The sequence below is a fragment of the Python bivittatus genome, unplaced genomic scaffold, assembly GCF_059951505.1.
Source record: "Python bivittatus isolate LINGU-HERP-01145 unplaced genomic scaffold, Pbiv_v1 ctg000530_np1212, whole genome shotgun sequence".
Classification (NCBI taxonomy): Eukaryota; Metazoa; Chordata; class Lepidosauria; order Squamata; family Pythonidae; genus Python; species Python bivittatus.
Window position 1 is genome coordinate 6,710,715 of NW_028277085.1, and position 25,973 is coordinate 6,736,687.

The following is a 25,973-nucleotide window of genomic DNA, read 5'->3' on the forward strand; positions in this document are numbered from 1 at the left end:
TACATCTTATTCATGGTGGAACATAAATATCCTCGTATATCATGAAAGAGGTTATATTTTCTGTTATAGTGCAGTTTATATAAAGGTAACAAATATGACTGCAACTATTGTTAAAACAAAGCAGGACTTACTGCAGTGTGTGAACCCAGCTTTACGTATAGCTGGGTTATCTATTAACCCAGCTCTTCCCCAGCTTAAGTACCTTTCATATGAGTGACTTCAATTCCTAGGATTCCCCAGCCAGAATGGCCATCATACCAAGGTTGGGAAAAGCTGTATGGACTACAATGCTCATCCACACACTTGATGGATAATGACTGTGGTGGTTGACCCAGGCTGGGGAAGGCTGATTATACTGATTGATTATGGGAGCTGCAGTTCCACACATGTTGAGAGCAGCAGATTATGGAAACCTGGTCTACTGTGTTAGTAGCTCATAAGCTCATGTCCTCTTTAGCATTGTTAAATGAATCCTTATTTAGTAATGTTAAGTGAAAGCATGGAAATTCCCACAAGCAAAGCATATGTTTAACCATTTGAGGTATGATCTCTCCTCAAATCTTCATTTAACAGGGGCTATGTTCATGTGCTAAGCAATAATGTAACTGTGTGTGATTCTGGCTTACTGCAATATGTGAATCTAGTCATTATGATTTATAAACCATAAGTTATGGCTTTGCTGTAAGTGAACCCAGGCAATAATGGTTTATTCTACACACCATAGTGAAGGAAATTTTATACATATGAATCCAGATAAAAGATTTACCATATTGGAAACCGAGTTATTAGAGGGCAGTGAACCAGTGATTTTAAGAACATTCAAATTTAGTTACAAAGGTTATGTAGATAAGTAAAAGAGCTATTTTATGTGGCAGCATCTGAAACATAATTGTAAGCAATTACATTTGTTTGTTCTGTTTATGTAAATCACACCCCATCTCTTTTATCATCTACTCAGTCCCAATAATTCCCAAGGTCTTCTTTCATTTAGACATGTATGTCCTTTCCAAAACATTGCATGCATTACCTCTGTCGTGCTTTGTAGCCTCTATATGCTGCTTGCAAAAAAATGACTTTGTTTCTCTTGGCCCTGTAGAGAGTCCTCATGCGGTAGCTCCGCCATTGCGCCTGGATAGATGTTGCTGCAGCGTGCCTACGTTTTAAGCAGTCCCGCCAGGAGCTCTGGATAATGAAGCCTGCTAGCCGCATCTGCTGGAACCTTCGCCTTGCCATGTAACCTCGCCAGCACGCCTGAAGAACCACTGCAGCTTGGTCTAAAAAGGCTGAATTGTTCAGGGATTCTTCTGCTTCAGCTTGTTTTCTTTTCTGATAACGACGCCAACAATGCTACCCAGGGAATTTTAAAAAATGAGGAAATATTTTTCAATACTCCTTAGAAAACAATCTAGTAGAATCGCCACACTACTGACACAATAAGGAGCTTGCATCTGAAGCCAATAGCTGAAATAGCTCTTAAAAAGAATCTTCCACTCTTAAATACTAATTTATAAAATGATGATATTCCAACTAAGTACAAAAATCTTATGTTTACAGGTTACAAGCATTTTAAAGCTGGTGTTTCAATGCAGACAGGACTAAATACCAATCCATACAAAAATTTTGTACTGGGGATAACCATGAAAAAAGATGTTCAACTAAAGATTAGTCAGAACCTTACAAAGAAAGTAATTTTCTTACACAGGGTACGAATACACTGAATAATCTTCTCCACTCCTGAAGAAGGCTGGTTTAAGGTTTGATGCATTGTATGAATCCAGAAAATGGATAAATTCAATAACTAGCTTAACTGTGTTGTGTAAAGGCAACCTAAATGTTGCACTGAAACAGCTCCTATGTTGCGAATAAGTCAAATATCCTCAGGGTTTAAATTTACGAAAAGCATGCTATTGATACCCACCTGGATGACCACAGCAGCCTGCCTCAAGCTCAGGAAGTGCCTCCTGTACAGCATAGTCCGGAACCAGCCCTGCAGCAAGATAATCCTTTGCAGCACTTCTTCATGCAACAGTCCTTGTAAAAGCTGTCGCCCCTGTTCCTTCATGAATACCTAATGGATAATTGGACAATCACAATGAATGCCATTCACTTTCCCAATTAGCAACCTGAATATGTGCTTTTTTCAGTAAAATATCTGCAACTGTGCATGAAACACACTGATTCTTCCAGTCTCTCTTTACAGAGAGATTAATTAAGTTCTAATAATCTCTCAGATATAATGACCAAAGCAGGTAGGATCTTTGAAATCTATGTTGTAGAAGTGACCTCTGTCTATAGAGGATTTAAAAAAAATAAAAGCATAAGAGAAAAAAACATCATAAAATATCTCTTTCAAAGTTGTCTGGGAAACAGTATTTGGAACTTACCATTGTTCGACCCACTTGGTAACTATCTGGGTTGGTCTTTGTTTTTCTGAAGAAGCCTTCAATATTCTGCTTAGATGGGACAGTGCCTCGTGGAAGAAGTACATGGAAATGGTCTACAAAATCCTGACAATTTAGATACACCATCACCATATTGTTATGTTTATAAACTCTTCATATGTCAGTTTATTATAAAGAAAAACTCATGTTAGTAATCTGTCTATATATAAACTCATTTTCAGTAACAAACCTAAAAGAATGTCACTACAGAGACCAAAAAAGTTATGAGCTTACTGACTAAAACAATGAAAGCAAAACAAAAAAAATCCAGTTGGATTTATATTCCAGATATGTGATCAGCCATGAAAAGATTAAAATTTTCTAGGAGAATCTAAACTTTGTAAAGTTGTATGTCTTCATTAAGAGGATTAAAAGGTTTGGTAGCATAAGCATTTCTAATGTCATTTGCTGCCATGTTCCCCTGTGGATCCATATCTGTGGATGTTCAAGTTGTGTAATTACTTAAAGCTGCTTTAAGTAATTACACAATTACTTAATTACTTAATTAATTTAATATAATCTTATTTTTAGGGAAAGTAGCTCAGAGAATATTAAGAACAAAGTTTTGGAAGGCTAACGAAGTAAAAGATAAAAATGGAAACAAGTATTTTGAAAGGTTAGAAGGATCAGTTAGACAGCTGCCTTTCACAGGTGAATTACAATTTCAATATAAAGAGAGAGAGAGATACCAATATCAATACAAATATGGAATAAATGAAGGAATAAAACTCCTTAAAATCAGACTATTTTATGCTTAGTTTGGATCATTCATTTGCAAAGGCATGTAGTGGAGACCCTCATTCTGCAAGGAGATCAGTTCCTAGGACAAATTATTATTCTTACTCTTATTATTTTATATGTATTGGCTGCCCAACTCCCATACAACAGAAACAGTGAAAACATCTGATTATCATGTTGATTTGTGAATGCGATGTATATCTATTTCAAGATACATGCATCTCCTACAAACACGTTTCAGGATCACGTTCCTCTAGAAGAACAGCCACAGAGGGGTTGCCCACCTTCCCATATCTTCATTCATTTATTTGCATACATTCCTATCAATTTCTTAATCTTTAAGAAATACAAATGGGCTGAGACAGCTCACAAAAAATACCGCCACACACAACTCTGTAGATGTGGATTCATAAATAGCTCCAGCAACAACCTGGAATATTTTTATTTAGGTCGCATTTTTTTTTTATTTAAACAAAACTATTTTCCAGCCAACTCAACTTAACCTTTCAGAGAACCAAGAAAGAAGAATCTAACCTGGAAAGAATATTTACAGCTATATCCCGACTGCCGGATGCGCACTGTCTCAAGCATTCCTGTGTACCGCAGCTGTCTAAGCACCAAGTTATCACTGAACCTCAAGGGAAGCTGAAAAAGCAAAATACACAATTTGAACCAACTCACCTATGGAAGCAGTTATGCATGGATAACTTGACTCGATTCTGGGTTGAATGTATTTTAGCTGCAAATCACTTAAAAATGGGGAAAGGTTTACCTTCTCAGCATTGGAACGAATGCATTTGACAAAATAGGGCTCTGCCTGCCCAAGAGTCTCCATCAACTTGGTAAGTGAAGCCTGAAGTGGAGAATGAAACATAGCATTGGCCAATGCAATCACTATTTAGGTTTGTTTCTCTGGTTTGTGAGAATAGAAGCAGACAGCACAATAAAACCATCCAGTGGCTGCTGTGTTCAAACAGTGCAGAAAAGAGGGAGGATCCAATAGCGGATCTGAAATTTGTTCATGCTTAACCATAAGCTTTAGTTAGCATATTTAGAGAGCCAGTTTGGCATCATGGTTAAGATGCTGGCCTAGAAACCAGGAGATGGTGAGTTCTAGGTCTCCCTTAGGCATGGAAGCCGGATGGGGGACTTTGGGGCAGTCACTCTCCTCCTCCTCGAAATCTAGTCACCGAACCAGCCCCAAAATAACCTTCATTTTCTCTGAAAGTAGAGCCACCCAGGACTAAATATCTAAATCAGGGTTTTTCAAACTTAAGAGTTTTGTGATAACTTGATGGGGTCCGTGGGAAACTAAAGGTAAAGGTAAATAATAATAATAATAATAATAATAATAATAATAATAATAATAATAATAATATTTTATCCCTAGAGCTCTGCCTCTTGATCAGGGGTTCTGGGATTTTTTTTTTCCTAACAGATTCCGCAGCCTGAAAAAGTTTGAAAACTTCTGACTGACATGATGAGGCTTTTTTCTGAATTTACACTTCCTGAACCAAACAGCTGCAAGTCAGTAACCTGGAACTGTGCACTGATGCTTGGGGGCTTCTTCTTCTTGTGAAGATGGAGAAGAGACTTTGTGATGCGGTCATGCAAAGTCAGGTTTGTCAGGTGCTTGAGTGATTTCACCTCCAGCAAGTGCTAAGAAAGTAGAGAAGCAGAAAACTTTGTGAGAAACTTGCAGAGACACAAGCGTAAATCAGTACAAAAAGCACCCAGCAGAGAGGTATACAACTAAGTGTAGGGCTACAAACAAACTTCAATCCCACATTTTTGTCCTGGATCCCAAAGAAGGCTAACCAGCATAAGAGTTATCATTTTATTATTTGTTGGTAAGTGTGTTGCCATATTTCTGGCACACTCAACAAATATTTATACACATATATATGCATGCACACTTATTACATCCACATGAGAAAAAACATTCTTTGTTCATAAAGTGATATATGGATAATATCCTCATGTAAACAAATGAACAGACAATGTGTATGCTACATTTTCAATAGGTGTTTGTATACATACTGCAGGACCTATTTCCTGTATTTTTTTATATCACATGGGGAAGGACTGTCATGCCTCAAGTAACTCCCAATTAGCAGTGCTTTCAGCCAAGTAGTTGCATTGTCTTACCTTTGGGAGGCTGGGCTTGACTTTAAAGTTCTTATTTCGCCTATGGAAGGTAAGAGGCAAGTAAGAGTAGGATTACACTGTTAATTTGTAAATATTTCATAACAAAAAGGCTTGATTTGGATGTAACACCAAGCCTCAAAACAAGTCTGGAATGAGCTCTGGGCTCATGTGACATCTTAGTTCTTATATACCTTTTAACTTCTAAGAGCAAGTACATGCACTGTTTTTAAAGAGATACCAAATGGTCAAAAATACCAAGTTTTTCAAACCACTGAACATCATGGGAAAAGCTACATTAAAATCCTGAACACAACATATATTTCTTAATCAGCAAATCTTCTAAACAGTCACCCAGTTATGTTACTTGCATCTTTTAAGGAAATCACACTATATAAAGGAATTTAGGTGATGAGAGTTATGACATTACAGTGAGAAACTATAGAAGACAGTGTTTTGTGTTTTTTTTCAATTTAAATCTGAAGAGATCAAGCTTACATTAAAAGATTTCCTCTACATATCAAAGTTACTGGGGGCAGATCCTGAAGATAGAATAAGGGGTGTGAAAGGAATCTGAAGTAGCTCATAAGCAGCTTCCATGTCCATCTGATAGTATCCCACGGTAACAAAATCTACCACATTAATATCTAGTGCAGGGGTGAGCAATCTGCAGTCCTGAAGATATTGTTGGACTGCAACTCCCCTTATTCTCTACCTGTTCTGGTTAGGACTTATAGAAGACAACATGTAGAGAGCAACATCTGGATCATCCTTCCTCTAGCATTCCAAGTGTATATATTAGCAACTTTTGCAGAGCTCAAGGACTGTTACTGCTTTATTATTTAAACAACAACAACAACAACAACTTCACTCTGTTTTAAGATGCACCATGCTGCTGAGGCTCTTCAACTGATAATTCTATGCCACTCAGATATTGAGGACCAACCGGGGCCTTTTTTACCCTTGCTTGTCCTGTATCTACTGTTATCCACAGCACCTGTGGAACAAAGTACAAATATTCACTAACATGAGAATGCCGTGGGCGCGCTCCAAAAGCTTGCTGTTAGTTGAATTCACAAATATCCCATCTTTGTCAAGGAAGCTGCTGGGGCTGGAGAGTCGGCTCTGTCTGAGGCCCATCCTGCTATTCCACACTCCGTATGCATCGCTGCAATGTATGGAAATAGTACACGTTTATTTTTTAGTTTTCACAGAGAATGGGAAAGAAAATGCCAGTTATTTAAAAAGAGAAGTATATCAGGCAGCACGGTCATAGCTTCACACACAGAGCTTGTTCTTCAGCAGTCTCACTGATCTACTTACCGCTGGCTTTTCTCATTAATAGTGTTAACTCCCTGCAGATCAGAAAGGGGTGTTCTTGGACGTTTCCGAGCAATACCTGTAAGCAGCACATCAATAAAAATGTAATATTCTATTTTGCATGAAGGAAATTCACTGGATCAAATTTAAAAAGGACTGTTGCAATATATGCTAAAAATGGAACATGCTGGGAACAGGGATACAATAGGATTTTAATATGCTGTGAGGTGAAGTGATATATTTGACAGGCTTCTAAAAATAAGGGAAACCATTTTCTAGTCAGTTGCCATAAAAGTACTTGAAATTCTACATACAAGCCACATTTTAATTTGTTCAATATATCTCTTTTTCAGGGGGAAAAACCTCAAGGGGATTTTGTCAGTCAAAGTCGCCTGGCATTAAAAGCATTGGCCATCATAATAAAGATACAATTAGAATTTACCAAAAAAAAAAAAAAAAAAGTTCCAAACTGTTAAGAATATCTGAAAATTGTTTCACCCTCCCAATTACCTACATTTGTTAATCATCTGGGAAATACAGACCATGTGGCCATCATAACCTGTTGCAAAATGAAGCCTCTGACTGCTACCAATAGCAGCAATTTTTATGGGTGGTCCCTTTTTAACATGCTATGATTCATAACTGTTACATGGCTTTAGCAACCAGACTCTAGCAAGCACACTTCACTATTTTTGGTCTCTCCATTTCTGCCTGAAGCAAAATCTCAACAGAGATCTGCTTGATCAATAACCAACAGAAGACTATACTTATTCCAGTCTAAAAGCTTCTGTCTTTGGTTAAAAAATAGCTGAATACACAAATACTGTATTCCTTGCTTTAGAAAGACTAATGTTTTTATAATCTGAAAGCTTACACTACCAATCTTAATGTTGTTTAATAGTTGTTCCCTCTGACCACAGAAGCCACAAGCTTCTGTTCCAATCTCAACTCCGTCATGAATTCACTTGGTGGCTTTAAGAAAGCCACCTTCTTAACTCTGGTAGAGTAGTTCACAGGATGAACAGTACTCTGGATTCCATAAACATGATTAGGAGAATGCAGGGTGCTAATGTAGCCCCTGTCTGTAACTCTAAAGTAGCTGTGGGTTTTCATGGGGTCACAAGTAGCTGCAGAGGACAGCTGCATGATTCTGGGAAAAGACATGGTTGCTGTAAAGATTTCTAGACAATGACTATAGTGGTGATCCCACTTACTCTTCTAAGAATTACATGCTTTAAACCACCCAACACTACACAGTAACAACAATTACTATTATTTTCAGATTTTGTTGATATAAGGAGTTTCCTGACATTAAAAAGTGGAAGATTATAATTTTGAGAATTTCATATAGCTTTCTTGCTCTCACAACTAATTAGCAAAGCTAAGTTAATATGTAAAATGGGACAGGCTTACAACTATCAACTGAAATGGAATTTTTTTCAGCCAAACATTACCGCTTATTTTTGATTACAAAGATCTTGGGCGGAAGAGCAAAACAAAACACTGAGACAGAGCTGTAACTGTTTCTCTGTTTCAAGCTTTTCATTCTTAACAACTACAACTGAAAAGTTACAAATCAGTCTGTGATAACCAAAAATATATTACATAGTGATTCAACAAATTAAAACATTAGCTTTAAATCTTATTGTACTCATCTAACAGCACAGTAATGTTTTTCTTGGCAAGTACTCACTTTCACACCTTAAAATTAATATATAACCTCAATTTTCTTTTGTAGACTTTAAACCAACATGTATTATCTATTGCATGAATAATATAGCTCATGCACACTTTAATGAAGGACATTATTTACAGGCTGTAAGAAAATTCAAAATCAGGAGTTAGGGGACAAATTCTCTTATCAACCAGTGTCTATTAACAGGGGAGCTGGAAGGGATTACATGGAGGAAACAAAAAGGAAGATCTCTACAAATATTTATGCTGGGTCCACTGACTTGAAATCAGTGGTGGTCAGTGACACAGCTAACTCTGCAGAGGAGATTATTTCAAAGTAGTAAAAGCCAAAGAAAATCATAAGTGTATTCACAAGTTCATAGAGTAGCAACTTATCACATTATGTCAACCATAATTTATCACACTATGCATTTAATCACATGGAAAGCCAATTTTCTGTAATCTAGAAGCAAATAAAATGTAAGCTTCATAGCTTGGCAGAAAATAGGTAATTACGTTACATAGAAATGTCATGGTTAAATTAATAGCTTCATAGTATCTAAATGTTCCTTGCCAACAACTTTAGAAAACTGAATATCAAAATCACTGAACTTCAGTGTAAGTATAAAAACAGAGAGTCAGACTGCCAGTATCTTAATACTGTTATTCTAAACCTATAGTGTTCTGGTTGCCCTACCTCAAAAAAGGATGGTGTAAAACCAGAAACAATAAAAAGCAATGGAAGAAGTCTTCCACAAATTGGTACCCTTTAAGCAACTCTCTTCCCTCCAAGCCAGCAGAGTCAACATCCTTACTGCCTGGGCTGAGAAGCGTCATCAAAGTGATGGGGGATGGGGTGGGGGGCATCAGGTCGGGGAAGACTGAGCCTTTAAGGTAAGTGAAGCAATACTGGGAATTTCTGGTTCAGGAAAAACTGAGGAATGGGGAGACACAGTGAAGTTTTTCAAGATTATGAACAGAGTGAAAAGTGATACAGAATTTTTCCATCTTGAACCCCAGAATTCAATGATTAATTAGGAATAGACTCGATAGACAAGTACATGTTCAGATGAAATATTGTACAATTTGCTGGATTTTGTTATTACAGTATATAGCAATAGCTACTAATTCTGATGCTTGGTTTACTTTCATGAATAGTTTGATCAATAACTATTTACCATAGCGATAATTGGGTCTTCACATTTTATCTTACTTAATATCAAACACAAAATAACATGACTAGGCTGTTGGTTTCAAGCTCTCCATGTTGGATTAGATGGACTTTTTATATGGACTAGCAGACCAATTCTTATGCAGTTCCACTCAGACCTGTTTTTGAATTAGAAACATAGCCAGAAAATGTTATGTAAAACCCCTAAAATTACTCTCTCAAATCACAGCCCCTGTTCCCTTTCAAAAGCAAAGAAATCCTTTTAAGGACTTACCATCCACATCGTCTTCACACAGAGCACCCATCTTTGTGGGAGATGGTACTCCAGGATATATTCAAGATATACATGAGAGATGAGCATTTTCTTTATTGATATAAGCAGCAATATGTCATTTGCTACAAACCTTTATACTCAAAGAAGTAACTGAAAGCTATAACAGGCTTTCTGGGACAATGTATCTAATTGCTTATCAAAAATCTGAATTTGTTTATATACAAGGAGTCAGGCAAACTTTGGATATAAAACTTAGTTGCCCCTTTCTGAAGAGCAGCGATGATGCATCTGGTCATTAAAATGAAGTCATCTCGTTATGGCATATGCAAAGCTGTTTAATGAGCAAGCTAGCATCATGGTACCCTTTGGTAGGCTATCAATGTAGTTGTTACACTGAAACACCATGCGCTACTCTTTCTGGCAGAGGGTGTTATGTTTCATGCTGCTGGACCCCTTCTCCTCCCACAACAGGAATCCAGCCATCATTAGTAACAAAGGCAAAGGGCCTGGTTTTCATGCAGGACTAGTTCATTATGTAACAAACAGAAGTGAGGAGAAGGAAATGGAGACCAAGGGCATCTCTGCCATTCTCTAGAATGAAAGGAGTTCTCTGACAGCTTACCAGTTCATATAAGCTGCACTAAAGTCTTTAAAGGATTTTAAAAAATCCTATGTAAATGCTATTGTATAACAGAAAAAAAGGAAATGAAAATATGGTCAAATTCTGCTAAAAGATTCTGGCTACATGTAAAGTTTTAATGCTTTTCAGCATATTCTTCCTGTACTCTAAACACCACTGCTACAGAAGAATTTTGAGCCAATCTTGGGAAGCCCTGGGAAACAATCAGTAATTACTTTGACAAAATGGCTCAGATACTGAAGATGAGTTTATGGTTTAAGGTAAGGTTCAGGGCATCTACTGCTAATCTCTAACACTCATGACGCCTCGAAAATCCCCGTAGGGTAGCACTAAAAATACCTTCCACATTCTCCCTGGGTTATCATTTAGCATGACTTGAGGTCTGCAGTAGAACGCCCTGAGCATGGCTGCCCACCCTTGCTAACACAGCCTGCTCCTGGTTTCCATTTCCTGCTGTGTGTGAGTGTCATGTCAGAGAGATGGTGGTATATGGCGCCTTACTGTACTTCTCCTCCTTGCATCTCTGCAGAATCTCTAAGCTCCTCTGATGAACTGGGTGATGGAGAAAGCTAAAACTATCCACATTTTTCAAAACCGCATCATCATGCCCTTTGGGAAGCAAAACAAAAACATGGAGAAAAGAGAAAGATTACATAAGCAGAAACCAAGGAAGAGTCAAGAACAGTGCGGACAATGCCTTACTGACACAGAATTTTTCAAAACCCATGGATTCCTTTCTGCCTGTTCACTGTTTCAAGCAGTTCTGATGAATAAACAAGGTGTGTTATTCTTTTGTTGAAGAAATGTAAAGGAAACCCTAGAGCCTTTCAAGTACAATTTAAGTACAGAAAAGGTAACACTGTGGCTGAAATAGCTTTACCTGGCCTTCCATGTTTTTATAAGCTAGAAACAACACTGAAACAGTGCTGCAAATTGTAATGCATACTATGATAAAAGTTAATATTTCCACTATTTTAATCAAGTAAGTGTATATCATACATTCTGATGCTTATTAGGGTTGATTAGCTCAGATATAAATGCATTAATTTCTGATTATCAAAACCAATAATACATTTCAGTAGCGCTCTTCCATGTTAATTCTTGGCTTGCAAGAATCATATTCAATAAGCTTATAATTCTATACTGGAAAGGCCAAATTTTGCAACTGAGACATAAAATGTTAGACTAATTTAAGCTGCATGCTTTTCTGCAAGAAATCCTTCAGCTAGGACTCAAAATGAGAGCCAAGACAAGTTGGAAAAAGTAGACCAAATGGTAGCCAGCAAACAAAATACTGAAATTCCTTCAGTACAGCTTATATAAGACTGGCTTTTTCAATTTTAAGTACACAATTCTCACGTATCTAGGGACCAAAATAGAGAGGATCCCAACAGTGCAGGGAGCTGTTATTGTTATGAGCTCTGAGGGCACTGATGTTGGCTACCTTGGGCTTTACAAAGCTACATTTGGATTGCCTCGAGTCTGCCTTGACTCCTGGCAACTTCCTGGATGCCCATGCAGTTTTCCTGGCAACATTTTTGGAAGTGGTTTGTCATTGTTGCCTTCTTCCTGGGGCTGAGAAAGAGGGACTAGCCCAAAGTCACCCAGCTGGTTTTGTGCCTAAGGCAGGACTAGAACTCAGAGTTTCCTGGTTTCTAGCCTGGTGCCTTTAACCACTACACCAAACTGGCTCTCTCTGACATTATTACTGTATATTTGTCCTGCATGTTTGATAGATAACATACTTCAAAGTATCCCTCTTTAATTAATACCATTTGGAAATGGCAACTGATGGTACGAATTCCAGCATTTTTCCCCCTCTTGGTTAAATCACAGGCCGGATTCACACATCATCTTAAACTACAAACTACAATGGCTAGAATACATAATCCAATAAAGCCAGAAATGCAGCCATTTATGATGTAGCATGGAATGTAAATCCAGCTGTTGGGCTTTGTAACGGAATAGATCTGTACTGGCAGAAACACTGAAGCAGCCCAAACACAGCCCAAAAGAGAAAGACAAACCATGTACCAAAGACAATAGGTTTGTAGGATAATACTGACAAAACACTGAAGACAAAAAGATTTAAAAAGAATATGATTCTAGATCAGAGACACCCCAGTGGTGCCAATCAAGCCCAAATCTATGATTTTTTATACTATAATTATTATAAATCTTGAAAGTTAGTGATTATGGAATTAATCATCTGATATTCCTGTTTGAATATGACTCTCTTATTTGAGAAATTATCATTAAATTTTCATGGATTGCTTCTTACTATAAGTTTAAATAGAAAAGAATGTGAAAAATTTACCTTCGGCTACCAAGATACAACCTGCCAATATAATATATTATATTATTTACAAACTCAGTGGATTAAGCACATTGCTGGCAATAACATCTGATTGATTCTATAATATTCTCAGATTTTACCACAAATGCACAAATATGAAAAGAATACTATAAGAACACAAGTACTTCAGAAGCAGCATTGCAAATTAATATTAACATTAAACTCAAATCTGTTTTCACAACTGCACAATAAATAGCAACAACAATAACAGCAAAACTAGACATGGGCATGAGATACTTCTATGCTTTGAATTACTTTAGGTAGATTTTAGAGGATTCTAAAAGCCTTCAGGCAATCTTTTACAAAGTTGTCTAACCTTGAGATGATGTATATCAAATACATTGACACAATATAAAATCAGATATGCACATTTTGCGAAGGAGGAGGAGGATAAATGTATAGTAAAAGCAGCATATAGGATGTTCGTATCAGAACTTCAGATGCAAAAACTAAAATCAAGTTCTCTCAACTGCACTTAAAGTTCTTAGATATTCTTGATTTCAGAGCAGTCACTGCTATAAACAGATTCAATTTTATTTATTCATAGAACCATTACCAGTAACTAGATTAATCTTGGGCTATAAAGTAATTTCTTTTAGTAGTAGATGGGAATGAGATACCATCATCAAGTATTATGCACTGATATTTCTAGACATGGACACTGAAATATAAGTATAAAACAATGCCTATGTACACTACATACAAACCCATTTATTTAAATTTCAAGAGCTGCCAGTTCAAGGAAAAAACAACTTGAAGAAGGCCTGTTTTTAGTGGAGAAGATGCATGCACATAGTTAAGAATTCCTTTACATTTCTTTGCAGAATATATGCTTACAAATCTCTGATTCCAAACACATGAATTCTAGAAGGAAGAGAATTTTCAAATGAAAAGTGGCAGGCAAGGGAAAGAATTAAGCAATAAGGATTCTTTGCCACTTCTGTGTTGAAAACTACCCCTTTCCCAAAATTGTTTTTCTTTCCTAAGGCAACTTTCATCAATATATATTCTGATATTAGCATTTTTGTATATAGTTAAAAAAGAAGTTCTTAGCATAAGAAAACCACAGGAGAAGAGCACAACTGCTAAGTTCCTTTGTGATCAAGACAGTAATTAGTAAATGACAATTCACATTTTAAAGACTACATCCAATATATTTTCTCACAAACCAAAGTATCTATCAATTGGAACTCTGAATTTAAAAAGGACTGTTCCCTGTAATGCATCATTGACAAAATCAGAGCAGAACAAACTTTATTATGGCCAGTGATCAGTGCAAAAAAAAAAAAAAAAAGAGTGTGTGAGAGAAAAAAATTAAAAAACTATTATCTATAAAACTTATGTACTTTATTTGCTACTTTACAATCCTTAGTTGGGTTCACATAAGAATAAGTAAGAAAAAATGAAATGAAAGAAGCAAATAATTTTATGGCATACAATATTGGAATTTTGCCTTGCTAAACTGCTGACTCTATCTATCTATCTATCTATCTATCTATCTATCTATCTATCTATCTATCTATCTATCTATCTATCTATTTTGTACGGCTTCAGAGCAAATCCTTGCAACTTATGCTGAAATATTAGGTGCCATATCCATTAGCAATAGATGGATGCAAAATTCTGTGAACTCATCCCTGTATGTAAAAAATAAGATTTTGGAAATAATTGGCTGGGGCACCATTAATACCTTCCACAAACAAGAGATATATGTGTGGGACTTGGGCCAACTCCTAAAAGCAGAATCAGCTTTGCTTCTCATATGGCATTTTTCTTACCAGAATTCTTGTTAAGAGAACACAACTACAAAACATGAATACCATTACTTGTAAAGAAGAAAGAAAACTCAATTTTACTACTTGGACCCACACCAAGAAACTTGGGTCAATTGCAGATTTCCAACAAATTCTGATAACTAAACAGCTATTTCCTGTACATACACACAGAGAGAGAAAGTGTACATGAATATTTATCCCAATCTGAAAGTAGTGCAAAGCCCTAGTTCTTGATTTTTGAGCCCACAGACCACCTGTGCCATCAAATCTTTTTCTGTAACAATGGCTTCTTAAACATGACTGGCAAACAACACACGCTTGTAATGACTGAGACTCATTAAAAATAACATATCCACCAGATGTTCATGCAAAAATGTATTACTCTGTTTCTAAATTAGCAGCTGCCAGACTTTACTACATATATTTATAAATAGACTTGCAAGTTTTATATTCTATGCAGTTTATGGAAATGCCAAAGATTTGTTTGAAACATTCTCTTTCGTGTAAATGTTTATATATTCTAACTGTACAATACAAAAGGATCTCCATATATCCTGTGTGATTCTCTCCAAATACCAATTTTTAAAACAAATACATTTGTTTCAAACTAGATTTCAGCTTTGAAAAGAAAAAAAGTTACTTACCAACTTGCCTACATAGGAGAAAATGCTGTTGTACCTTAAAGAAACTGTCCTCAATTACTGACAAAAAAAAAGTTTCTGAACTTTCTCCCCCATTCATCTAATCAAAATATTTATCTATTTTGGGCTACAGAATGGGCTTATTAAAGAATATAACAAGAGTTTTCTGGAAAACCTGAGAAAGGAAATGGCTATACTCAAGTTCAGAGTAGCCAGCAAACTCCTTTCTGGGAAACAATCAACAAACAATAAATTCGAGCCAACTAATACCATAGATCTAACATAACATAAATCTAACATAACAATATTCTACAGCTTAAAATGTTCTCTGCATGCTGTACTTCTCAACAAAAAAGATACTCAAAAATCACCCTGAATTTTTACAATCTTAAGTTTTTATACTTTATAACATTTACTTTACTCCTTTTTCTTATGCCAAACTCTTTGGAATATTTTTAATACATATGTTAAAGAATCTTTTGGCTATTTCTTAAAGTAGTAGATTGGAAAATAGAAGTTGTTCAAAACATGTAGCAACTATGAAGGCTCCAAAAAGGATTGCCAGTTATGAGACACTTGACACATACCCGTTTTCTTCTCAATATACTTCTGCCCAGCTGCCCTAAAGGCAACCGCAGCTCTGAAGAACGCTCTGAGGACAGCCCAGCGAAATACAGAGACAGGATCGATCCCTATCATTCCACAGATGAAGGCACTCTTGCTGCTCCTAAGGAGAGCAACAATGTCGGGTCGCATGTGATCTGTATTTTTCTCCCGGAAATCCTGATGAGAAAGAATAAGAGAAGCAGAACATAGCATGACCTTATTCTTCTCTTCCCACTTCGCTTTTCAATTTAGCCCTTATTTATTGAACTACTGTATATAATCAGACACCTCAAAGGGGACTTATTATTTTCCTTATCTATTTTAAATATTTTATACAGTACTTTCAGAACATTCTTTTTCGACTTCCTAGTCTATCTTACTATCTTGGAATATCCCAGTAGTCTCCCACTAGAACTGTTCAAATACTAAGCTGGTCTGATCCTGCCTGATTTTTTTTTTTAAAGAATCCTAGAACTAGAAGAGGTAATTCAGGCCATTGAATTAAATCTTCTATTTTGTGCTGAAATCTTGTTTAAAGCTTCCCAACAGATACCTCTTCATCCTCTGCTTGAACTTACCCAATGAAGGAGATCTCATCACCTTTCTTGGATGCTGACTTTCGAGAACTAAACTCATTCAGGATCAGTAGTAGTCTCTCACTATGTTACTATCAAGCCCCTGTGTCTTCAACCAACTCTTATAATTGTTTACTGAGGATAATTAGCTCAGTGGTAAAGTACATGCTTTGCAGGAACAAGGTTCAGATGACATCTCCTGATGGGAAGAAGGATGTGTGCTCTTGCTACTGTAGATGGGCTCAACTAAGACCTAAGATTTTGAAGTTATATCTCCCAAGCTGCTCACATTCAAATGTGGAGCAGTCTCGTTCAAACCAGCAGAACAAGGGCAAGCAATTAAATATAATGTTATGTTGGAAATAAAGTGGGAGAAAGGCAACAAGTGATGTTTAAATAAAGTGTATTTTATACATTTCCTAAGCCCAGGTATAATAACACAGAAACTCAGAACAAGTACAAATTGAAAACTTGTAACAATTAAAACAATACTTCTATCATCCAACTGCTAAACTACCACTTATATCAGCAAGGAAATCACTAGGCATTATCATGATTTTTAGGTGTTAACCAAAGGAATTCATACGTATTTTAAAATAAATTGTTAGCAGAGATGAGGTTACAGACCTTCACACCATATTTAACTTTTCCAGCATAGTGTTTTATGATAAAGGCAGGTTCCATTACAGTTGGAAATTCTATGTAGAGATTCCCTTCATGCTGACGCTTAAACTTGTCTAGTAACGTTTGATTTGTTGCTTGTGGGAAACTAAATGGAAGAGAAACAGTAATGTTTTTCTCTGACACATAATCAAAATCACATCTATCATAAAAAGGTGCACATTCTTCTGAAAGTTCAAATTTCAGATATTCATATTCTGTTCCTGAATTAATTACTATTTTGGAAAAATATGATTTGCAACAGCACACTAAGTAATATCTTTTATTATAGACAGTAACATGTCTTCATGAATTAATTTCTTTCCAATCCTAATTGGAGTATATATAGAGTATATATAGACCTAAGTTATAGACATTAGCCTAAAAGGTTACTATGAAAACAACCCTGAGGCCTCTGTTAGCAAGTGAAAAAATTAATTCATTTATTCAAACTAATTTTTTTTTCAATTGCAACTGGGGGAGTTTCCCTTGGGTCTCATTTCCCATTAGTTTACACACATAACCTCGTAAGTGTACCACCATAGCTATGTTATTCAGGCCTCGTTATAATTTTAACAAATTACCATCAGTTCCATCTTTTGTTCTCTCAAGGAAAAAGGGTAAAATCCAACAGGCAACTAACTTTTCATGAAAGGGCAATGAATTGCTACTTATTTAATTACTGAACCTATACTCCTTATGGGATTTTCTATCTCCAATACAAAAATAGCAAGGCCAACTTTGGATGCTATGTACTTTGATTCAGTGTAGGAAATGCCATTTCTATTTTACCTTGGCTTACAAAAACTCTTTTATTAGCTCTTGAATTCCAAAGTTTTCAAAATGAAAATTATTCTCCTTTGAATAGGACCTAGAGACCATAAACTTAACTCTTTATGAACCAAGGAAAGAAGTTTGACTAATTCAATTGGGGAACACAACACTTGAAAGAGACTGAAAATGGAAGAACTCAGGAATAAATAAATACTGTGATTATTGAGTTGGCCAAATCTCCAAGGCTGCTTCTCCTGTTTCTTTATTTCAGTTGAATTAAATTGAATTTCTACTCCTTACAGATTCTGATATGAGTAAAAAAAACTCATTATTGCCAGTGTGGTTCCTTTCATAGCAAAATAATACTATCTTATATAAAAGATAAGACTTATTAACAAGCCTGGGGAAATGCAAGTTTGCACATTTATGTATGTAGGTTAAACCCCCCCCCCAGCAAAATAAGTTATAACATAGTCTAGAAGCAAACTGGTACCCAGAGCTGAAATAGTCCACATTAAAATGTTTTGTCACAGCTCTGAATTGTCCTATACAGATAAACAAATGGTCCTGCTCTCATCCCCTAGTCTGATCATCTGAATTTGCCTACCTTACCTTACGGATAGCTTTCAAGAGATCTCTTATTTTATTTTCCTGTTTTATGCTCACTTCCAACATCTATCATTTGATAACTACAAAGCTGGGAGGGAATAGACTCACTTGCTTTCTTCATCCAGCAGATGGAGCAACCCTGTTGGCTTTTTACTGATGAGGTTTATACAGCCAGAGTTGTCTATATAGTCTATGTTATGCCAGCTGATGCCTTCAAGCCTGTATTCCTCCTGGTATTTGGGGAAAGACAAATTAAACCAAAAATCCAAGCAAAAATAAACAAACAAGTGATGGACCTTTTGGCCCCAGGGCCACATAAATTCTGATCTGGCATTGGAAGCCCCCTTCCCATATGTATCCATATACCTTTTCATTGTCTGTCCCACATATATATGCATACAAGTACCAGTGACTCACTGCACATCATAGGTCTTCTGCTGCTGCTAGTTGACTAGAATCATAACTTAGTTCCAGTCACTAATGGCCACAGAAACACATTCATCCCTTTCCCTCTGGCTAGCTGATCATGCCGAAAAGCTCGCCAGTGGGAAGCTCTTGGCTGCTCCAAATGTAACCATGTGATCTTTGGACTTCAAGTTGCCCATCCATATTCTATGCAGTGAAAAGTCCAGCTACATGTGCTACTGAAGCCAGGCAGAAGATGTGGAAAATACTTTCCTGGACCGATTATAGGAATTTCTGGGAGGAGAGACATAATAATAACATGTCAGCCTTTCAAGGTAGCCAAGGGCAGGATCAGGAGTCTTTAGGAGTCATGGAATGTACTTTAATGCAGTTATGTTATTGTAATATGATCTTGAAACCTGTCACAGTCCCTCTTACTTCAACTTATACCTAACACAATCAAGATAGACTTGTTTTAAATCTTCTTCTTGCTGTTTCTTTTTCCTCAGGACTCAAATATCTTTTCTGTAATGGCTTGGCATTCTCCTCCTCCTTCTCTGAGTCAACCCAACATTCCATCATATAATGGGAGACATTTAATTATGTGGGCATCTTTTGGAAAACTAACTTGGCCAAGAATGCAAGGTCCCACAATTTCCTCAGTGGTCTTGCTGACTGTTTCATTTTCCAGAGGGCTGAAGAAGAAACAAAGATATAGGATCTCCTAGATCTGATCCTAACTGATAGGAAGAGCTGTTGAAAAGGTAAAAGAAGTAGGAACGTTGAGATCAAGTGACCATATCATCTTGAGGTTCAAGTTATTACATGAAAAGAAAGGGGAATATAATAGTGCTTGTGCACTAAATCACAGGAGAGATTTCAGGACAGCCAATTTCAACAACCTTAGAAAAGTACTAGACAAGCTAGTTATTCTCTAAGATAGGACAAGAAACAATGGGTTTAGATTACAAGGAAACAAATTTTGATTGGACATCAGAAACAATGTCCTAAGGGTATGAGCTATTCAAGAATGGATCAGACTGCTTTAGGAGATGGCGGATTCTCCTTCATGTGAGGTGTTTAAAAAGAAGCTGGATGGCCATCTATTGAGGATGCTGCAGTAGTGGGTTCCTGCAATGGGGCAAATGATTAGGTTAGATGATATCCAAGGTCCTTTCTAACCCTTATCTTCTATGAGTCTATGTTTACTCTGCTGTGGTTTTCAAACTATCACCATAGTGAGATAGAAATTTACCTAATTTTTATATCAAATAGCATACATTTGTGTCAGGGGGGAGGTTTCTTACATCTCTTTTGAAGAAGCCATGAACATATATTGGATCTTGGTACTGAACCAGCAAACTTGCTTAGTATCTGTTCATATACTTGTCATGTCACTATATCATCTATAAAAACAATTCCTTCCATACCCACAAGGGATAAAGAGGTGTCATTTGACTGGAGCCTGCCAGAAGAGCTAGTTGAAAAGAGAAAATGATTGCCCCTTGACTGAGAGACAAGACAAGGCTCTGTAATTCATTTCAGGGCCAGAGGTTAACCAAGTACTCAGCCAAATCTTGATTCTAAGGATTGATCAGGAATACAAGAATCATGGAGGAAAATTCAAGTGTTCTCACCCTTGCAAATGTGCACTTGAGGGGGAAGGGAGATGTATGGCTGAATTCTATCTATGATTTAATTTTAATTATTGGCCTTTGTGAAAAAAATGATTCTGCAACTATGCAGAGACTGAACTGTATGTGTATCTTATAACTGACCCACAGACCCTGTGGGCAAAGAGAACTACAGGCAGTCATTTTACTGAGGAAGCAAAGCAACTAAGTTTCTAGATTGCCATATACAGTCTTTACAGAATCTGGAAGATGAAAATACATAAATGCACCCTAAGTTATTGTTACCACCCCCATATGGGGCAAGCAATTTTATGGACTTGAGTGTACTTGTATCTAACACATGCAGTCATGAGATCTGATGTTCTAGCAACTCTCACAGGCTACAGCCAGCACAGCCAATTACTAGGAATTACAGGTAGAATAGTCTTTGTTTAGTGACTGCAATTGGTTCTGGAGAAATGGTAACTAAGCAAGAGGGTCGCTAAGTGAACCACTTGACTGAGAGAAGAGAAAAAGAGAGATCACTGGTTGCTGCCAACTCATTTAGATAAAGTTCTCTCATACAGTGTCCTGTGTCTGACCTTTTTTTTTTCCTTTGTCTCATCTCAGGGTGGAGAGATTGCTTAAACAAGCTATCTCTTCTTAAGCTGCCTTTCTCTGTGGTGCAGTGCTTCCCTAAAAAGTGCTAACAGCAAGTTAACAAGCTCAGCTCTGTGACCTTAATTGGTTGATTAGAACCCTCCCAAGGGCTGGCAACTGCTGCCTGAAACTGACCAGACTTCAATCAGTTTCACACTGAAGGCTTTTGTTGTCCTAAATGTGCACATTGGTTGGAAAATGATTTATTACTGTTTATTACTGTTGTATTAGGGAACAGTTGCAATCCAAGGCACTTGCTAAACAAGGAATACCTGTATATAAAATGGAGTTTAAATCATTCTACCCTTGACCTTATGTGTAACAAAAATAGAACACTACACTCAAATTACCATCATCTGGAGATACAGATAAGTTACATTCCAGTAACAAACATGAAAAAATAAAAACTATAGTTTTTTCCAGGCTTACTTGCTCCAGTTTAAAGATATGTCGATTAAAATAGTGCTGTAAACGCTCATTTGCAAAATTAATGCAAAATTGTTCAAAGCTATTACTTTCATAGTCTTCGAAACCAAAAATATCAAGGACTCCAATGGACAAAGTCTGCAAGACAAAGAAAACAGACGTACTGCATTTAATACTTGGACCTCCAGGGCCATCTAACAAAAGGTTGCTATGTCATTTGCAGCCATTAAGTCAGTGCCTCCAATGGTTGCAAAAAGTCAGAGATTCCTTCCAAAGCCTTCAATAGATCATAGTCCTATGAAATTCTCTGAACCTCAGCACTGTAGACCATGTGCTTTAACTAATCTTGAAAGAAAGTACAATACTCTATAAAATATATCACTAATTACCAGCCCTGTCCCTCTTCCGATACTGTTTCTGGCATTACGCCTTTTAACCTACTTCTAAGAGAAACTGCAATTACCAGAAAGCATACTCTACTAGATAGATTGTTAATGGCTGATAGATGGGGGCCCTACTAATCACAGGAGCTAGTCTCACCCAGAATAAAATGTAAATAATACATGCCATAAGCTTTCTTCCAAGACAAGCTAAAGCAGGATTTGTACTGAGCATAAAAATCATACACCACTATGATGCTCAAAAGCTTTTAAGGTTCATTATTTGGTCCCCAAACAACCACATGCCCAGATTTTAAGATTGAGCTTTTAGTTATTTCTATGTAATTTAAGGGGAAAGTGTTTTGGAACCAAACAGAATTCTTTAGATTTATTTTTTGAGTAATTAATTTAGAATGTTTGTGTTTGTACATCCTGTCATAGAAAGAGATAAGCTGTTAAAAAAATGACCTTCTCTGACTTATGAAGGAGCTGGTACATACTGGCACAAAAGAATATATATGAGTTAGACAACATTAAAAGGTAACAATTCTTATAATCTGCATGCAAGCTTTTAATGTAAAAAATGTAGATATAATAGAGTAAAAAAAGTATACTGGTGATTTTATAAAAGCTTTTAAGAAGAGAAAAGCAGCTGGGTGGGTGGAGTGAAAAAACCAAATGTTTTGCTATACAATAAAAGCTTATATAACAAGAACATCAAACCAGAGCATACTATATAGAATTTACTCCGCAAAACAGCAGGTTTCTGAGACATAGAACATTATCAGCATTATATATGCAAGTTTTATATTAAGTTTGAATAATGACCTACCCTAAACTTGAGCAGTTGGGAGTTATTTGATGTTTGCTAAGTGCTGAACACTATAGTTATCTGCTTGGGGTGTATTAAGTGCATAACCCCAACTTGATTGGTATAGGCAGAAAAACTATGCATTAAACACTGAACAGCGAAAGAACACTGTGAGCTTACAGTCTTATGACATCTGAGAATAATTACTGTAATCTTTCAAACAAAACTGGAGAAAATGGAGGAATTAATCCTATGTCAAGAATACAGTGCAATAATTCAAACCATGCTCAGCAAACAGTAATCACTGAGGCACAAAAGTGATCTACATTATTTAGCCCAGGAAGAGACTGGGTTGGACTGATGGCTTTGTACCAGAACAGACTTCCATATGTTAGACAGCCTTTCCCTTCATTCAATGCCATCATTGCATCTAATACTATTAAAGTTGTGTGTATACAAATGCCAACATGTGGAATTCTTCTAGAACAGGGGCCCTCAAACTTTTTAAACAGGGGGCCAGTTCACGGTCCTTCAGAATGTTGGGGGGCTGGACTATAGTTTGAGGAGAGGAGGAGAGCCGCTGGACCCGGCATACCTGTCATATAGAATAATCTGGCTCTGCGATCTCCCTCCTCGTGCATTGCCTGCAGCTCCCAACACAGCCCCGACACTTCCGCTTCTGACAGACAGCAGCGGCGGCCAATCAGGCGGGTGGGCCGGATAAATGACCCTGGCGGGCCGTATCTGGCCCGCGGGCCGTACTTTGAGAACCCCCGTTCTAGAATATACACTATATTATCAGTATCAGCACCTATGTGGTTCAAGGGCATTGTACCCCTCTGTGAAGAGTGTGGACAATGGAGGCAAGACAGTTGCCCCAAGTGGACAGGGAGGGGAGATGTCATCCAGCTTTCCATCACATGGGGTATTCATGAAAACAGTGCATAATATGGATCCTCTATGAAGACATTTTGCTTCCTGTATCAACAGTTAGCTCCGTGTCTATGAGATTTTGCCCATAGTAGATAGCAACTTAATTGTTAATTGAGTAATTTTTCATTTGTAAGTCGCTTCTTTTTAACAAGAAGGAACTTACAAATTATAAACAATTCACAGGTTTACTTTCACTGGTTTACTTTCAACATTAATGTTCAGCTGTCAGGTCATTTAACTTCTCTAGAAAGTGGTGGGCTTATATATAATTGCCTCTGTTTTATATTTTAAGGGGCAAATGCTCAAACAGATGTTTAAAAAATACCTGATTCTCTAAAAATGCTGCTTCTCTGTGATAGTATTCTTAACCACCCTGAGTCACAAACCTAAAACAGATGACATTTCAACTCCTCCTATATCAACTACACATGGAATGTGCTTGATGAAGATATACCTTGGTACTCTCTTCCAAGTCCTTGGTATTCAAAAGTGCATGGTTAATTCTAAAAACAATCCAATCAAATAGGGCACTGTACAATGATTTGGCCATGGAATTCCGTACTGTAACAGCCTAGAAAATCAAAATAAATCATTAGAAATAAAGCCAAATACCAATTATATTGTTTTAACAACTATTTCCAGCCCTCCTGGATTATTGTCAATAAGTATTTACACACATAGTTTTATTTCTCCAAAATGTTTAAGGTAGCATATGCTATGCTCTCCATTTTAGCCTCACAGTTGGTTGAATGACACTTAAAACTGTGTTGTCATAGTATCTTTGAAGTGGAACAAATGTATTCAAGGTGGAAGGAAAATAGAAGAAAGGTAGATATTATTAGCAAAATTTAGTTTTGATTTTATAGAAGAAAAGATGAAATCTGTGCCCTCTCTTCCCTCATTGTTTTCTATTCTCTGAAGGGAAGAACTTAAGTATCTCTCATTTTAACAATAACAGATTTCAGAACTGAGTTCTCATTGTGATTAAATACAATATAAATGTTGCCTCTGTTAGATACTGCCTAAATTGTGATACAGCAAATGACATTTAGAACTTCAAAGTATCTAACACAAAATGATTCCAAGCAGCTACAAACATAATACAATTTGATTTATTCAGGTTTTTTGCACCAACAGAGAAATCTTTCAAATGTCCTGTATGAAGGCCCCAGTTCATCTGAGTGCACCCTAACTGACAATGTGCTCAAAGAAGGAAGCTACAGCGTGGCTGGGAAAATAGCCCCCTGAACAGCAATAAGCTAAACAAGTCATGCAGGAAGGGCTGACTACTACAAAAACGCACACATCAAGCTTGCAACGAGAGGACTTTGCAGCCCATCCTCAACCTAGAGTTGCCTCATTTTCTGTGCAACTGCTTTGCTGAAAACAGCCCTGTACCTAAAAATTAAAACAACTGAATGGGTCAGAAATCATTTACCAACTATCTTAACTATTGCCTGTATCTCCTCAGAGGAGCCTCTCTCATGTTTTGAATCCCTGAAGGTGGAACAACCTGTTCTCTACCAATCATATCTAAACCCACACGACCACATTGACAAGCAAGAAAATAAAGACAGGAACAGAATATTTGCAAATCTAGAGAATAATTTTCCATACTTTGTGGTGCTTTCAGTCCTTTTTTTTTTTTTTTGTCTTGTAGTTGCCAGAAATGGCATGTTTTCACATAGCCTGCAGAAAATACGTAGCAACTAAACTCAACCTTAACCCAACAGAGTGGTTTAGCTATACTGTTGAAAGAGCACTTAAAAATATTAACAGATTTTTTTAAAAAAAGTAACATATGGTTGCTATCTTGTCTTCTCCTCCCTCCTGCTTCTTCATCTCAGTCACTTCTTCCATTTCCTACACTGATGTCATTTCTTACATGTGTTGCTAATGTAGTGGCCAAGGCCAAATACATGCAAAAACGACTCCACAGTGAGTCATAAATAATATATTCAAGAGTTGTGACCACTTTTTCAGCCTCAAATATGTCTTAATACAGTTCTGTTTATTAATATGGCCATTTGCAAAACCATTTGCTTCTATACAGACGAGAACCTCTTTCAGTCTTAGAGGACAGAGTCTGTATTTTACATTTTGCTGATTCAGTTCTCCCCCTCAAGTCTAATTTCAAAGGACAGCATTGTATCAAAATGTCTTTTGTAACAACCAAATCTTCATTCCAGAGGTTCATCTGGCCAAGAACAGCTAATCTATACAACTGTTCATAGTGTACCATCTACTAGGAAAAGTACATATTCTTATTTAGCACCTTATTGGTTTGATAAATTCCAGAATGACAACATGTTGTAGAGCACTAAGTCAACTGAATGAATGTAATGC

At 36.8% G+C, this 25,973-nt stretch overlaps 1 protein-coding gene across 5 annotated transcripts in view; it reads right to left on the minus strand.

Moving 5' to 3' along the window:
* MYO9A (myosin IXA) overlaps positions 1-25,973 on the minus strand; it is a 108,549-nt gene that overhangs the window by 30,151 nt on the left and 52,425 nt on the right. For 4 of the 5 annotated variants that reach the window (XM_088148509.1, XM_088148508.1, XM_088148507.1 and 1 more), the window contains 15 exons: positions 24,082-24,198; positions 21,507-21,641; positions 18,508-18,629; positions 16,984-17,125; positions 15,763-15,958; positions 10,905-11,012; positions 6,648-6,723; positions 6,352-6,492; positions 5,328-5,367; positions 4,716-4,838; positions 3,952-4,032; positions 3,714-3,824; positions 2,385-2,507; positions 1,919-2,068; positions 1,028-1,347 (listed from right to left, as the gene is read on the minus strand). In XM_088148509.1, coding sequence (XP_088004635.1) covers positions 1,028-1,347; positions 1,919-2,068; positions 2,385-2,507; positions 3,714-3,824; positions 3,952-4,032; positions 4,716-4,838; positions 5,328-5,367; positions 6,352-6,492; positions 6,648-6,723; positions 10,905-11,012; positions 15,763-15,958; positions 16,984-17,125; positions 18,508-18,629; positions 21,507-21,641; positions 24,082-24,198 — 1,985 coding nt within the window. The remainder of the gene's footprint in view (positions 1-1,027; positions 1,348-1,918; positions 2,069-2,384; positions 2,508-3,713; positions 3,825-3,951; positions 4,033-4,715; positions 4,839-5,327; positions 5,368-6,351; positions 6,493-6,647; positions 6,724-10,904; positions 11,013-15,762; positions 15,959-16,983; positions 17,126-18,507; positions 18,630-21,506; positions 21,642-24,081; positions 24,199-25,973) is intronic. The other variant, XM_088148511.1, reaches the window with a different exon arrangement.